Source organism: Gobius niger (genome assembly GCF_951799975.1).
Source record: "Gobius niger genome assembly, chromosome: 20".
NCBI classification, from domain to species: Eukaryota; Metazoa; Chordata; class Actinopteri; order Gobiiformes; family Gobiidae; genus Gobius; species Gobius niger.
This window is the reverse complement of record NC_136871.1, coordinates 19,644,581-19,659,370: the sequence shown is the minus strand read 5'-3', so window position 1 is coordinate 19,659,370 and position 14,790 is coordinate 19,644,581. Positions and strand designations below refer to the sequence as shown.

The window sequence follows — 14,790 nt, the reverse complement described above, 5'->3', positions numbered from 1 at the left end:
CACAATGTTGCAAGTATTACATTACGGATATAATAAAAACACTAACCTCTTTATAGAGAGAGTATAGAAAGACAATCGTCTGGACAGTCTTGCCAAGACCCATCTCATCAGCTAAGATGGTATCTGTGCCCTGAGCCCATGAGAATCGGAGCCAGTTCAGCCCCTCCAGCTGATATGGATGCAGCGTTCCTCCTGTGGCATTGATGTACCACGGCTGGTCGTCAAACTTCACTGTTGGCTGGAAAATAAAAAGCCTCATTAGCAACAAAAAGAGGTAGAATATTTACTTGTAACACAGGTCCATCCAAAAACCTACATCTACAATTGGGGTATCAGGTGGCTTCTCTCTCTTCGGACGCTCTTCATTGGGTTTCTTCCCTTTATTCACCACCAGAGGGCGTTGGTCCTCTCCTAATATTTGTTCCCTATAAAGTGATTAGGACAAAAGCAAATGACTAATGGAATTGAGGACATATTTAAGTCAAGGCATCAGTAGCTACAGAAGATAAAATAACAACAAACCTGTGGTCCCAGTATAGAGTTTTATGGCCGTCGTATTCAGGGATTTCAAAGTCATCAGACTCCCATGTGCACTGGTCATAAGGAAGGTCTCTCCACTTGATTAGATAATGCACATCTCCATCCTTATCAAAACTACAATGGAAGCCAACAATAAAACAATACATTTCATTATGTACGGTAAGTAAATCATCTCAAAGAACCAGTTTTAAAATATAAAAATAAATTAGGGCTTGACTTTCACCGCCAAATACTTAGATTCTGGTTTTCATTTTGGCTATCAACACTTTGATCCCAATAACATTCCTTTTAACTGCATGCATGAACTACCTAAACCGCTAAAGAGGGAACTGTTGAGACGGGTGTGAATTTCTGCTGTTTTATCTGGATCCAGATGGATGTATTGATTGTTGGATGTCCAAACAAACAACAGGTTGACATTGTAGCAATAATATGTGGAGGTACATAATTTTACATAAGAAATTTTAAATTACCATTATTGTGACTAGTGAAAACTCTAATGGGTTGCCTTCACATTCATGTTGTCATTATTTCAGATGGGGTAAGGGCTGGTGCCGATGTAACTCAATAGGAGAGGCACTGATTTTGAAAGAAATATCAAAGCAGAAAATGAACATGCGTTGAACAACACCAATTATTGTTAGTGACTAGACGTTTTTTTCAACAGACCAACATCATTTTGCCAGGAACTTTTGAAAAAACAGCTGTTGTGGCCGTTGAGCAAGAGCAAAGTAAACCGTTACTTTGCTCCACAAAATTTGCATCTGCATTTGACCCATCCTTTGATGCTGCTGGGGCAACCCATAAGGAGCAGTGGGGAGCCAGGCTTATAGTCAGAATCACTTGACTGGAGGATTGACCTACTGTGCATGTTGTCGCTTTTGTTTAACATTGCTGAAGAATTGAAGAAATTGACTTCATGACCCGGCAGCAAAGAAGGGCGACAGGTACAATGCACAGTCTTCACTCTTGTTAGCAGGTTATCAGTGCTCGTGTGGGGGATTCACCTGTGGTTGAGGATGCGGTGAATGACCATCCACTCGGGTTTGATGCCGTAGCGGTAAAAGCGCTCCTCCATCGCGGCATACTCAGGATCTTTGCTCTTCCTCTTCTCGCTGTTCAGCTCCTCCTCCCCAGAGCCGTAGTCGTATGGAGGGGGCTCGTCCATGTCGTTCTTTCTCTGGTAGTTCCTGTACATGACCGTGTGGTACAGCTCCAACTTTAAGAGGACAGGGACTTTGTTTAGTTTGGAAGCTACATGTATGGAAATATATTAGCTCAATGAAATACAGCACAAAGTGAAAAGGACCGTCTTATCTTTGGGACTTAATCAAGACCATCCTGGTCGCTCACCTGCAGCTCGCTGACCCAAGAGCAGTGCCAGTAGGACAGACCGGCCCACTTCACAAAGAACTCCCTTTCTGGATGACCCTTGAGCGGGGGCTTGATCAGAGGATCGATGGGCTTCCCGTCAGCTCCAGGAGGCTGCTCTGCTGGTAAAGGAGGGTCTCCCCAGGTCCAGTGCAAAATCTTCTGCACTTTTCCTTTCAGAGGTGGGCACTAAAAATCAATATGAAATAGCAAATTAGCAAGTCTATAGAGAGTACTTAGCATCTTTTAATTGTAATCCCGAATATCTGCAGGATAGATAGTTTAGACAATATGGTTGAGGTTACCATGCATCGCGGACACAACCACTCTCCATTGGGGATCTCTGGTAGAGGGGGGTTGAGGCAGTGGATGTGGTAGGATGAAGGGCAGGTATCACAACAGAGCAGCTCTCCTCCATCTTTACACACTCTGCAGAACTCCATGTGGTCATCCTCCTCCTCGCCCGCAGCCTCCTCTTCATCCTCCTCGTCATCTTTGGCCTCCCACTGGATTCCCTCCTTCTCCTGCAAAGAAAGCACAGATCATGGCCAATAAGGGCAAGGTCGAAGTGAATTTAGGGTAAATTAGGAACAGCTTGTCTAAAGTTGATGCGTTACCGGAGGAAGAAAGTAGGCAAGCAGTAAAAACAATACTGACAGTAGCCAAATTGTAATGGGAAGACGACTGTCAGTTTTCAAAAATACCCCAAAGTCATCATGCATTACTACGATTACAAGTTTGTACGGTACTTACACAGTGGGGACAGCTCCACTTGCCCTCGGGTGCTTTCTCCAGCTCTGGCTCAAGACAGACCAGGTGGTACGCTCTGGGGCAGGTGTCACACAGAATAATTTCACCACCTTGTTGGCAAACTTCACAGTAGTCCTGGTGGTCTGTCTCATATCCATCCCCATCCTCTTCTGGGAAAGTAAAGAAATGTGTATTTTTTAGAAATTGGATTTGACAAATATCATGCCATGATTACTGTTCACAGACTTTTCCTTTTTTTCCTCCCGCGCCGAGACTTCTTCTTTGTGGTTGTGGCCCCCGGTATGTCAGAAAGCACTGAGGTACTGTGGATGCTGATGTCATCAAAGTCAGACTCCTCTAAGAAGTCCTCCTCACTCTGAAAAGCACGCAGACAGAAAGCAAACATCAGAGTTGCATCTGTATAAAACAGCACGATATAGTAGATGGATTGACTTAAACAGACTTATTCAGCAAAAAATAGGATATACCGAGGACGCCTTTTTCTTCTTTCCACTTTGGCCTGACTTTGATTTGGTCTTTTTCGCCTTGGATTTCTTCTTTACATCCTTCGCAGCCTTGCTTTTCTTTCTGACTCCAGGTCCTGAAAACCACACAGGGGTACATGTAAACATGTTGGGACTCTCAAATGCTGGTATTCTAAGCATCTCCCAGCATACCTTATGTAAAACAGCAACTATTAAATCTAAAAGGAGTACCAAGTCACAGTTCAGTAGACCTTACCCTTGCCCTCTTTGGTTTTGGCTTTTTTGAGTGGTCCCGGCTGAGTGCTCGGCTGGCCGCTGCTCACTGGTATTGGCTGAGCCACAGTTACTGTCTCCACAGCAGCAGCCACAGCAGCCGCCACAGCAGTGGCAGACGAGCCTTTGAATGGGTTGTTGGCACTGAACTCCCGCCACTTGGCCCCTAACACTGTCATCATCTTTGACATGGGAATCTTCGGGTTCTTCTTGGCGATGAGCGGCCTGTGGGAAGCCAGAGGGAGAGAGGTTAACAACGGCAGCTTTATTATGTCACACTTCATTCTCCTTGATGTAGCTCTGCCTCACACAGCACCAAAGGGATCTGAGTGTGATTTGTTGTCAGCCCTGTGCTCCTTTAGTTTTGTTCTCCCTGCTTTCCCCATGCCTATGAGCTGCTCTGATTTGTCATACAGCAGCTTGAGACGCGGCTCTGTGGCCTGTGAAAGATAGTAGGTCAGAGAGAGTCCCAGTGCCTCCCAGCTGTCACAGCATCCAGTCAGCAGCTGACTGCACACAGCGCAGCGGGAGCTAACAGAGCCAGACAGCCCCAGGTGAGACACATTCTTTATACAGGAGCTCAAACACAAAGTGCTGTGTTGCTGCTCACACCACTTTCTGTCTCACTGTAGTCGTTCTGTTGGAGGCTGCTCACTGACAGGATACGGCACAAAGCAGTTTAACATGACATAATAATCCCACTCAGTCAGACACTTGCCTGAGGAACTGGCTGAACGCCTTGTAGTTAGTTATGGTTTTGTAATCGTCTTCAGTGAAGCCATACTGGACGTCATCAAGACCCCACTCCTGCATCAGCTGACTGGAGGATTTGGGCTCCTAGAAAGATACAAACAAAACAGTTCTAACTATCAATAGAAAGAACAAAACACGCAGATATTTCTAAAACAGAAAGAGTTCATCCAAACTTACTTTCGTTGTTCCATCATCATCATCGTCGTCTTCATCCTCATCATCTCTCTTCTTCTTTCGGGGCTTCTTTTCTTTCTTCTCTCTGGGTTTTTTCTTCTTTTTTTTGCCCTCATACATGCTGTTCTCACTCTCATATCCAACTTCAGGACGTCCTCTGCCCTCCTCCACTTCAGAGTGCTCTTCCAGGTCACTGTCCACTTTAGGTAATAGGCCTACCTGTGACAAAGAACGACATGGGAATATGACGATTGGTGCAAGGATTGGCATGATTAAATAAAGAAGGTTTACATAATTATCAATTCACGTGACATCACAACATTCTAAACAGCCTATAGTTTATAATCGAGGTGGAGGGCAGCTACAGTTTCTATGGTGGTGACTATAACTCATGTGCTCAGCTGTCAGTATGAGCGGCTGCCATCTGGGAGGAGGTTTAGGATCCCCCTCTGTAAAAACAACCGCTATAAGGGCTCCTCTGTACCACGCTCCATCAAATTAATTCACAAGAACAACTGAATGTGACTTTGTGAAGCTGGGGTGCTTTTGGTTTATTTCTGTAATGTCCTTTTTTGTGTTCATGTCTTTGTATTTGTTTATGTTTGCAACTGACTCTAGTAAATGAATGAATGAATGAACAATGATGACCATCAAAATAAATAGTTCTTTTCTACTTGGATAATGCTTAATATCTGTAATTACTGGGACAATCCAAATGAAACGTATAGTTAAATGTTTTCATTGTCAGCACATATGAACTATGGTCCAATTTTTCTCTCATTGTGGATGAGTGGTAGCAATATTTGGAAACATGGGTATGATGTTTGACTTTCAGCCTAAAGATTAACGTGCCTAGATCAGGTTAACCATTGGTAGATGTTGCTCTTGCACAGTAATTTAAGTCTTTGTGATTTGTTAATGGCAACCCTTAAATAGCCATTTCAGTTTGATGGCAATCGGAGCTCTAGCTCTACAACAAGGTGGGTACAGAAGGAGTTTGATTTTTATTTCGGTCACTTCTGGGCTTTGCAGATGATGTCCAGATAAGTTCATGAACCAAAATTTTAATCCTGCCCTTTGGCACACAACAGCCCAGTGTGAAGTGGCCAGGTAGAAGAGAAGAGCACCTCCTGGCCTGAGCAGGAAAAGGCTGAGAGCTGCCTTTTCCTGCTCAGATCCAGATTAAGGCCACGTATTTCTTAAAGCCACACATGTAGAATTTTACCCAATAAATAAAACTGAAATATAAGCATCTATTTTATGACAGATACATTCATCAATGAAAAATGGCTCATAAATGTACAAACAAACATGTGCTTTTGCGGCTCACCTCTCCTAAGACATGACTGTAACTTTACAGGGAGTGGGTATGTCTCCAGCTCATCTCCATGGGGATGTGACTAAAGTCAGCAGAATTTGAGATTTAAATAGGTGAGGCTCTCGTCATAGATGTAAGATAGGAGAGATCACCTGTGTTCCATTCATCCCCATACATAGTAATGATACTGAGTGGTCTGTGAAATTAAAATGGCTGCTCAATCTCCTCCTACGAAGCCTGCTCCTTAAAAGGGAAAAAGTCGTGGGGCGGGCGGACCGGCTACGAGCCTCCACAGTGCTCCAGAGCCTTCCACTTTTTATTTCTAATACTGTATACAAAAACCAGCGGGGTTAAAAAGATGATACATAGCCCAACATTGTCACATGGGTCATAGCGGGGTTTTTTTTAAAGAAAAATCCTTTGGAGCCAGGCTTTTAAGCAGCTTAAACAAGGCCCAAAGCTACATAGGAATCCCGTTTACCAAGAGTCTTTTGGAGTCGCCCCTGGCCACTAGGGGGTGGTATTACAGCAATGTCAGCTCCCCGCCATGAAGACCAAAGAGAAGGGCTTTCTTCCCCCACTGGTCCTCATCCAAATCCATTCTTTGATTACCCACAGCAGTAATAACATTTTCTTGTGCCTGGCGCAAGGACAGCACAAACTCTAAACGCAATGGTTATCTTCCAATAGGTGTAACAGTTGCACGATGTGCCTGCACCACTTGTGAGAGGGCGTTGCAGAAGAAGTGGTTTATTACAAGCAGCACTGAGAGCACATTCACACGTTTACATCACACTGCCTTGTGTTCTTCCTTAACCATTATAGGCTCTCAAAGGTCAAACCAAAAACTTGATTGACCCCTAAACAATGTTCGTGTCACAAGAGAAAGCGATGTAGCCTACAGCTGGTCCCACTGTGGTGCAGGTCGGCACTTGCTCGGCCGTAATTGCATTGCCCTTCCCGACCAAGGAGTCTAGTTGGAGGAAAAAGGCTGTTGTCAATAACATCACCATCGACTATGGGTGTTTCTCCACCCCACATACTTCCCACTTAAATGTTTTAAGTCTAGGAGCTGCAAGATTTCAAAGTGTGCTCCTCCTAAGCACAAAATGCTATGCTATAGTCTGCGTTTAGAAACATGAGATCGGGTCCTCTGTGTTGAGCTGGTCATTAGGGCCATGTTTTGTTCTAATGGCACAGAATAGTCCAAAATGTTACACAGTGTGCCTTTAAGGAGGAGTCCAGCTATCACACTAGCCTAATGCACTAATGACCCGACAGTTTGCTAGATTTACTTGTCTATTGTTGTTAAATCCAGGTGCCTGCGTCACCAGTGGTCACTGAAACAACAGTATTTATTCATTTTTTTGTTTAAAAAAAGAATAGATAAGCAGCATCAACAAACAATGGGTGATTCCAATGGGAGAGAATTTATGCAGATGTGGTATTGTGTATTTTTTTATTTTCTTTCTACGTCTTGAAGTTGAAATATGTGCAGAGGTACACAGTTTAGTACTGTAAGTGATGTAGGAGTAACTGACATGTTAAAGAGGGGCTAATTCCTCCGTGCTAATAATTGTCCAAAATTGTTAATACTTTGTTGATCAAGCACTGTTGATGGGGCAGTGTGACCACCGTGCAAAGCCTTCTACAACCCATGTGTAAGATTCTCCATAGGACTAAGATTTAGACCCGATGAATCCTGTCATCTTGGAATACGCCCATGCCTTCAGGAAGAAAGAAGTCCATTGATGGAATAAACTGGTCATTTATGGTACTCTGCTGATCTCATCCTTTGTGCACATAGTGTTGTTGCACCGAAACCAGACCAACTGCAGCAACCCCAGATCATACTGTTAAGTAGATCATACTGCTAAGTCAAATCCAGGTGGGGAAGTTTTTTTTGGTTGTAGTGTAAAACCACACACATTCTCACCCCAAAATGTTGTTTCATGTGAATCATATTTACCTGATCTGATTAGGTACAAAGCCAACTAACTGCAACACAAAGTTTTACTGTATAGGCGTTTTTGTCCCGTCTTACACTTGACCCTCATTGTGACCGTCTTACTGTCTCCAAATAGTATTTAATTGTGAACTGAATAAACTTGCTGCCTGTTGCTTGAGCGCGCATGTGTGTGTGTGTGTGTGTGTATGTGTGTGTGTGCGTGTGTGAAAGGGAGAGAGCGCAGAGCTGTAGAAAGGCTCACGTTGCTGCAGCACAAGCCAACCTCAGCAGCAGTCAGCCTGTGTTACCATGGCGACCGAATTTGAGCAGTGTCTGGCTCTCTCTCTCTCTCTCTCTCTCTCTCTCTCCCTCTTTCTTTTTTCTGTTACTTACCCTCCCCTCCTCCTCCAACCCTTTTGCACAACTTCCTTTTTCTATCACTTTTTCATCTCTCACTCTTATGTTATTCTCTCTCACCCTATTTACAGGGTCGGCTTTCTTTCAAGCTCTCATCTCCTCTATCAACCCATCTTTTTTTTTTTTCCATCCACACACTATAGCAGCAGCAGCCAATGGAACAGTGCCATCCAATCAGAGGCGTTTGCATAACGAACTGGTTAGGCAGAGGAGGCCTATGGTTGCCCAAGTAGCACTCCACCACCAGCACCCGTCTAGACAAATCTCATTTATGCATAAGGAGAGAGAGAGAGAGAGAGAGAGAGAGAGAGGGAGGGAGAGAGGGAGAGAGAGAGAGAGAGAGAGAGAGAGAGAGGGGGGGGAGAGAGAGGGGGAGAGAGAGAGAGAGAGAGAGAGAAACTAAAAAAAAAGAATTGAGGATTGTGATGGGGGATGGGAGGGAAGATGGTAGAGTGCAATAAGCATGAAAGCATACCCCACTATTGATGTAAAGACAACTGTGCAAACAGCGCATGGCCTGGATCCAATAGCACAGGAAACAAAGCAACAAACGAAAAAGATGGCCTTTCTGAATTCAAGAGCAAAAAAATTAGATAAGCGCTAATAATATAATCAAATTAGATGCATTCCCATAATGGCGCTTCCTTGGGGAAATTACAAAGTCACAAAAAATAAGAAATGAACTTTGAAATGTGCAACCTGTCCTAAAACAACAGCCTCAGCAAGGTTTGAGAAACATCTCTCTCTCTTTCTCTGTTGACTCGCACATGGACCAAAATACTGCACTGATCAAACAGACAAAGGCACAAAATCAAGAAAATTAGTACGAGAATCGTTTGGTGTTATGGCGCAGCAGAAGCATCATCTGATAAATTATAAATGTTTTAGCACCATGGGGGAGTTGATGCAAGTGTTACAATAAACCTTGACACTATAACTCATCAAAAATGACAACATGTGACTTATGGAAGCACTGAAGAGCGGCAGCATATAATATTGGCAGCATTTAGGTTATATAAGAGAAAATGTCTTTCATATTGCCACCTTGCCAGTATTGTAGCTGTCTACACTCTTTATTTATTTGCTAGCATGTTATTGATTGCTGATTTCCTTTCTGTTTTAGCAGCTTAAAAGTTATTTCTACATTCAAAAAGCGTATTTTTAATCACAAACAAAGCTGCTATGCATGGGGTATTTGTCTACATATAACACTTTCGAACAATCCAGTTTGTAGGAAAATCTGTAGTCTGCATTTGATCATCCTTCAACCAGTGCCTCAGGGCTATACCTGTCAGGAACAGTGGGCGAGAGTGTCTCGCACTCGACAACCATGAAAACCACACACTCATAAGCATGTATGTACATCTTCAGAAAAAAACAAAGAAAAAAAACATATTTACAAAGCAAATATGTGAGCCTTTTTATTGTCTTGTCACCCCACCCTTTGATGTGTATTCAAGTTCTATTCCTAGATACAGCAGCACCCGAAAGAGACCCACATGAAGAACATGCAAAATCTACAAAGAAAAGCTCAGAGAATTGAACCTGGCACCTTCTCGCTGTACTGCCAATGTTTAAACCACTCCGTCACCACACTGCCATAGCAAACGTTGCACCGCCTAGGGTCAGAGGATGTTCCAGTGCTAGATTACTATAACTTTTAATAATATAAAATATGTTGCTTTGATATTGTTAGGAAAACAGACAGTAGTATATAAACAATTTAAGTGTAGGGGTTATATTGTGTAAATCTCGCAACTGCACATTCCCCCTTCCTCCCGCCTGCTCATCTGACCCAAACATGAACACAGAAGTGTCCAACTCAGACCCCAATTGACCTCTGCCTGAGGCTTGACAAACACCACTGGGGCGTTCATTGTTGACAGAGAGGCTGGAAAACCCACTAATAACAACGGACCGAGCCAAAACAAAAGAGGCTGCGGTGGACAGAATGAGCAGCCTTGTGTGCCGCACGGTCAGGGCAGAGTCAGGTGCAGCGAGAACAGAGTGGAGGACAGCAGCTTGTTGAGTGTGAGTGTGAGAGCGGAGCGTGTCAGAGGGACTCCCCCGTCATTAGCCCCGTAGTGAGACCCAGAGCTCAGTGTTTACCACCAGCCGCTAAAGGGCCAGCCAAGCTCCCCTCTCCAGCCAGCAGAGGGGAACATCTTGGCCGTGTCCAAGCCCTCGCCACGAGCAGCAGAAATACACAAGGGACAGTTCAGCACAACCAAGCATGCAGCGTGGATAAACGGAGAAGGCCTCGCGGTTTTTCATCCACAGATTCACAAGTATAATCCAGACACAAGAAGTCACAGGCCAGTGTACTCTCTGCACATTGGGTCGGGCATATGGCATAGAAAAGCTGTGAAAAATGACTATGCAAATCATAATTTCTTCTTGCTGATTGATCATTTATAAAGGATAATTTTGATCAATGAGTAATCTATGTTGTTTTATACAATTTGTTCTGATACAAATGTTTGCTGTAGTGTTCTGACTGTAAGTCTCATAAGAGCTCCCCGTGATCAGCTTAACGCAGCGCAAATGCTTTTGGCAGCTCTATTGTTAAACTTGTTATCTAAATGTCAGCGACTAAAAGCCTGAAAATATGACAAAGGAAATGTCAAAATGTCCCTCCTCAACCCTGACCTCACACCTACAGCTACAGCCTGACACAAACCTGTTCTCTGACCGGCCACCTCCATCATCAGCTTCACATGCACAAATGCACTCCCTGAACTGCCCAACATGACAGGTTGTACTGTATGTACTGTGCGTAGTATAACTTTAACAAATATGTACCTTTATGTACGCACATCAGTATGAAGGGACAACCAGGACCAAAACAACAACGAGATGGGTAAAGTTAAATCTTTCTTCCTGAGCTGTCCTGTCAAATAAAGACTATAGGCCAAAAAAAAAATCCTTTATAAAAATGTTTCTGCCACAATATGCCTTTCATCTTTCTGCAAAATTAACAAAACAGCAAAACAAAGACTGCTGCTCAGAGCACATGTGAAAGCCAAGCTGCTGTGTGTGTGAAGTACCAGCTTACCTCCTTCTTTCTCTTCTTTACTTTAGGCATTTTGCCCTCTTTCATCTTTTTGGCTTTCTTGGGCTTCTGTTGTTTGAGAGAATCATCATCGGAGAAGAAGCTCTCGAGGGGAGTGAGAGGGACAATGCTACGCCGAGTTTCGTCATCTTCATCTGGACAGAAAACACAAGATTAAAAGGATCAGGCATTGTTCGATAAAAAGAGAAAGTAAAAAGAAGTAGAAAGTATGTAGCCTATTCACAGATGGGTCCCTCATTGCAGCTCAGGTTCACTGAATGTATCTATTACCTTTAATGCATGCTGGGACCAAAAGGACCGGCTGCTGCCTGTCACGGCACTGTCTCGCTGTGTGCAAATGTATGACTGCTGAGCACAGCACACTTCAGAGGGTCACAGAGGAGTCAGGTCAGACCACAGAGAGCTATCATAAGGGTCAGTAGACACAGTAAATGTACACAGGGATAAGCTTCATTTGTTTGTGACGTTATATATTCCAGCTGGTTGGGCCTGATCCTCACTCTGACAGTCTGGTGCCTGAAAATGCAGCAAGTGGATGAGAGTCAATCAGCTCTTTAGCCCTGCAGTGTGTCACTCCCCTGGGCCGTCAGAGAGAGGGATTCCTTGGAGGTAGACACAGCACACCAGCCACTTATCCTCTATTTAGCACAGCTAGCAGGAGGCATCCCCCACAAACACACAGGCTGCACACAGGGAAATCCAGCACCTCATTGCAGCAACCAGTCATTTCTCTGTCCACAGACGACTGCCACTACAAGGCAGTCACTACCGGTGGTTAGTTGTGGTTAAAGGTTTTGCCAGAAATCCTGTTCCATGGGGCCTGTACTAAGGATAGTGAAGGTATTCAAGACACACGTGGTCTTATTGGAGTCCATGGGTCTGCGTGGATTTCCTCATCGCTTTAGTTTTCCTCACCACAAACCGTGGACAATAGAGACCTCTCTGGGACCAGGACTCTCTGAAATCTCAGACTATCCTGGTTCAATAATAGTCAAATAAAATACTTCAATGTAAGTAATAAACAACTCTAAACAAAGCAGATATCAAAAGTTGAAACTGGAGAAACAAATTAAAAGGCCTATAACCAAATCGAACATACATACATAACAACTATATACCAGTATTGTGCAACGTCCACATATGCATTTTTTATATTGGGCAAAACAAAATAATATTGCCATGGTTAAGACCTAAGCTATGTCTTTTCCCCAATAAATAAATAAATATGGTGCTTTTAGCTCTAAATGAAAAACCCTTTAATGTTGCCATGCATTGCAAAGAGCAGACTTCATCAAGGTTCCTCTTTATTGATTCAGTGTATATACAAGCTCAAGGCCTGAACACCATTATAGAAATACAGTATAATATCTTTCATTTGGAAATGTTATCTTTATGGTTTTCATCTGAATGAAAAATAGATAGACAGTCAGGGTGAGGGAAAGATGTTGCAAAACCACTGCAATACTCATCTGCAACCAGTGCAGCCTTAATGCATTGCCAATGTGCACATACAAAAAATGGTGTCAACTTTCACAGAGAGAAGTTCAAAAATAGACTTTGATTCAATTGGGGGCAACATTGAAGCAACACAAAAGCCCAAGACAATCTTTTAATTGGGAGATAGAAGTAAATACTTAAAATAGAGGATATAGTTTGTGGCACTGGCAGCCGTGAAACACAGGGAATTATTAAAATGTCAGAGCAAAGCAAAGCAAGTCTGTGGCGATAGGACCCCAGGATATGTCTTAATGAGTTTTAATTGTGTGGGAGGTTCAAATGCAGAGGGACGTCTGACCTTATCTGACAGCCTGATGTGTTCTGCAGAGGTCACAGAGTTAGTCCTCAATGGCAGTTAAATTGCATTCATTGTTGAGCGAATACAAGGTAAATGACGTCATACGGAATGGTTGTTCACTTAAATGTAGATTTATGAGCTTAATCCATACAATTCAACACAACCTTAACCTTAGTTAGTGAGGGTGTGGAATGGAAATAATAACAAAGACATAGATACATAGTGCATTGCACCAATTAGTATTCATGGCACATATGACCAGACCTGCCCTTATTACTGTCAGGGCTTTGTTTTGTTTGTCTCTGTGCTTTTTTCTAAAAAGAAGAAAAGTTTTACATGAGTTTAATCGCAACTCCATAAGTAGAGGCCAATCTTGTCTGAGATCAACTTTAACAAACAATAAATTAAAACAAGCAAACAATAAGTCTTCAGCTTAGACTGAAAATGCAGATGTATTTGGATGGCATGCATAATCAAAAGTTAGATCATCTCAGTTTGAATTGTGGGAAACACATAGGCCAAATAATTTACTAGAATAGCCTAGTGTATTTTTTTAATGTGTCAGTAAAATGTAGCAGCAGTCAAGATCTAGGAGCCTAAATTACAGTCCAAGAGGACAGTGCAATAGGCTACTAACTGTACTTCCTGGATAGCCCTGATTAGAAATATTGATCCACTGTTTATGGCTAATGTTATTTTGAACAATAGCCACCAAGAAAGTAGCGCGGTGATACAGTTCACTCCACTTGAGGAAATGCTACACTTTTGGGTCAAGCTATTTCCAAAGTCCAAACTGGATCAACGCTGATGATAAAGAGTAGCCTAACACGTGGCTTCCACACCTCTGCGGCCAAGTTGATCGCAACACCACCACAACGTGACCATAGATGCTTGTTACTGTGCCGGGAAAGCAAAGAGAAGAAAGAATGGCGACGCGCACTATCATCCTAAAGACGTCCAAAGGGCATTCATGTGTACTTTAATGTCATGCAATCTCCACAAAACTAGTTTCAGACTTGTGTCAAAATGGTGAAGCCATAATTAAGCCTTTTATGCATTCAGAACAAAAAGCCATGCAGCCAGCAACGTTGCCCCTAATCTGACAGAGGTAAAGACAATCCCGCGTCATCACCAAATGCACAGAAGGATAAGAGAGGGTTGACAAAAAAACAAAACAACACCTTAAAATAGTATGACTGTGCTTTTTGTACCACCACCACCCCTCCTTTCCCCCAAGTCTGTGGGCTCCAGAACGCAGGACAAGCCCTTTTCCCTGCATTCAAGGCGTAGCGGCGCAAAATAATGTGAAGGACACCCCGCCTCCCCCCCCTCGCTTCCCTCACCTGGCATATCGCCTTCAAAATCCATGTCGTCCGGTCCCTCGTCTTCATTACTCAGCGACCCCGGCATCTTTATCTCATAGCCCCCCCAAAAAAAACCCTTTAGGCTGAGGAAAGTTAACCCTCCAGACGCCGCAGCTCTGCGTCTTTCTCCATCCACAAAAACAGCCTCGCTGCGCTCGCAATTTCAGGAAATTTCTTGAAAATCATTTATTTCTTTATTTTCTGCACTGATCACTATCCGGATCCCCCCAGTCTGGAAAAATAAGAAAGACAAAAAAATGGAACACACATGCCCAGATTGTGACGTCTGGTCTGTTGCCATGGCGATGCATCCCATAATTTCAACCACAACTAGTTAAGTCGTGCGCTCCGCTAGTCTGCCACTTTTGACTAGTTTTGCCGTGGCATAAACGCGCGCGCCATGGAGCAGGCTTTTGCGCCGCTGACGACGGGGGAGTCGCGTTCCGCTCCTGTCCCTGGCACGTTTCCTTTAGAAACACTGGAGACCGGGCGCTCAACTTTACTTTGTCACAGCCGCTTTGCACGCAGT

The 14,790-nt window shown here is 43.5% G+C and overlaps 1 protein-coding gene across 4 annotated transcripts in view; it reads right to left on the bottom strand.

Annotated features, from left to right (window-relative positions):
- chd5 (chromodomain helicase DNA binding protein 5) overlaps window positions 1–14,608 on the bottom strand; it is a 37,646-nt gene extending 23,038 nt beyond the window's left edge. For 3 of the 4 annotated variants that reach the window (XM_079579024.1, XM_079579022.1, XM_079579023.1), the window contains exons 1-14: window positions 14,241–14,608; window positions 11,085–11,236; window positions 4,350–4,565; window positions 4,138–4,256; window positions 3,403–3,644; window positions 3,150–3,262; window positions 2,908–3,037; window positions 2,665–2,831; window positions 2,217–2,435; window positions 1,894–2,100; window positions 1,548–1,759; window positions 523–654; window positions 317–425; window positions 47–238 (exon numbers count right to left, since the gene is read on the bottom strand). In XM_079579024.1, the coding sequence (XP_079435150.1) occupies window positions 47–238; window positions 317–425; window positions 523–654; window positions 1,548–1,759; window positions 1,894–2,100; window positions 2,217–2,435; window positions 2,665–2,831; window positions 2,908–3,037; window positions 3,150–3,262; window positions 3,403–3,644; window positions 4,138–4,256; window positions 4,350–4,565; window positions 11,085–11,236; window positions 14,241–14,307 (2,277 nt within the window). In that variant the 5' untranslated portion in view covers window positions 14,308–14,608. The remainder of the gene's footprint in view (window positions 1–46; window positions 239–316; window positions 426–522; window positions 655–1,547; window positions 1,760–1,893; window positions 2,101–2,216; window positions 2,436–2,664; window positions 2,832–2,907; window positions 3,038–3,149; window positions 3,263–3,402; window positions 3,645–4,137; window positions 4,257–4,349; window positions 4,566–11,084; window positions 11,237–14,240) is intronic. The other variant, XM_079579025.1, reaches the window with a different exon arrangement.
- Window positions 14,609–14,790: the final 182 nt, after the last annotated feature.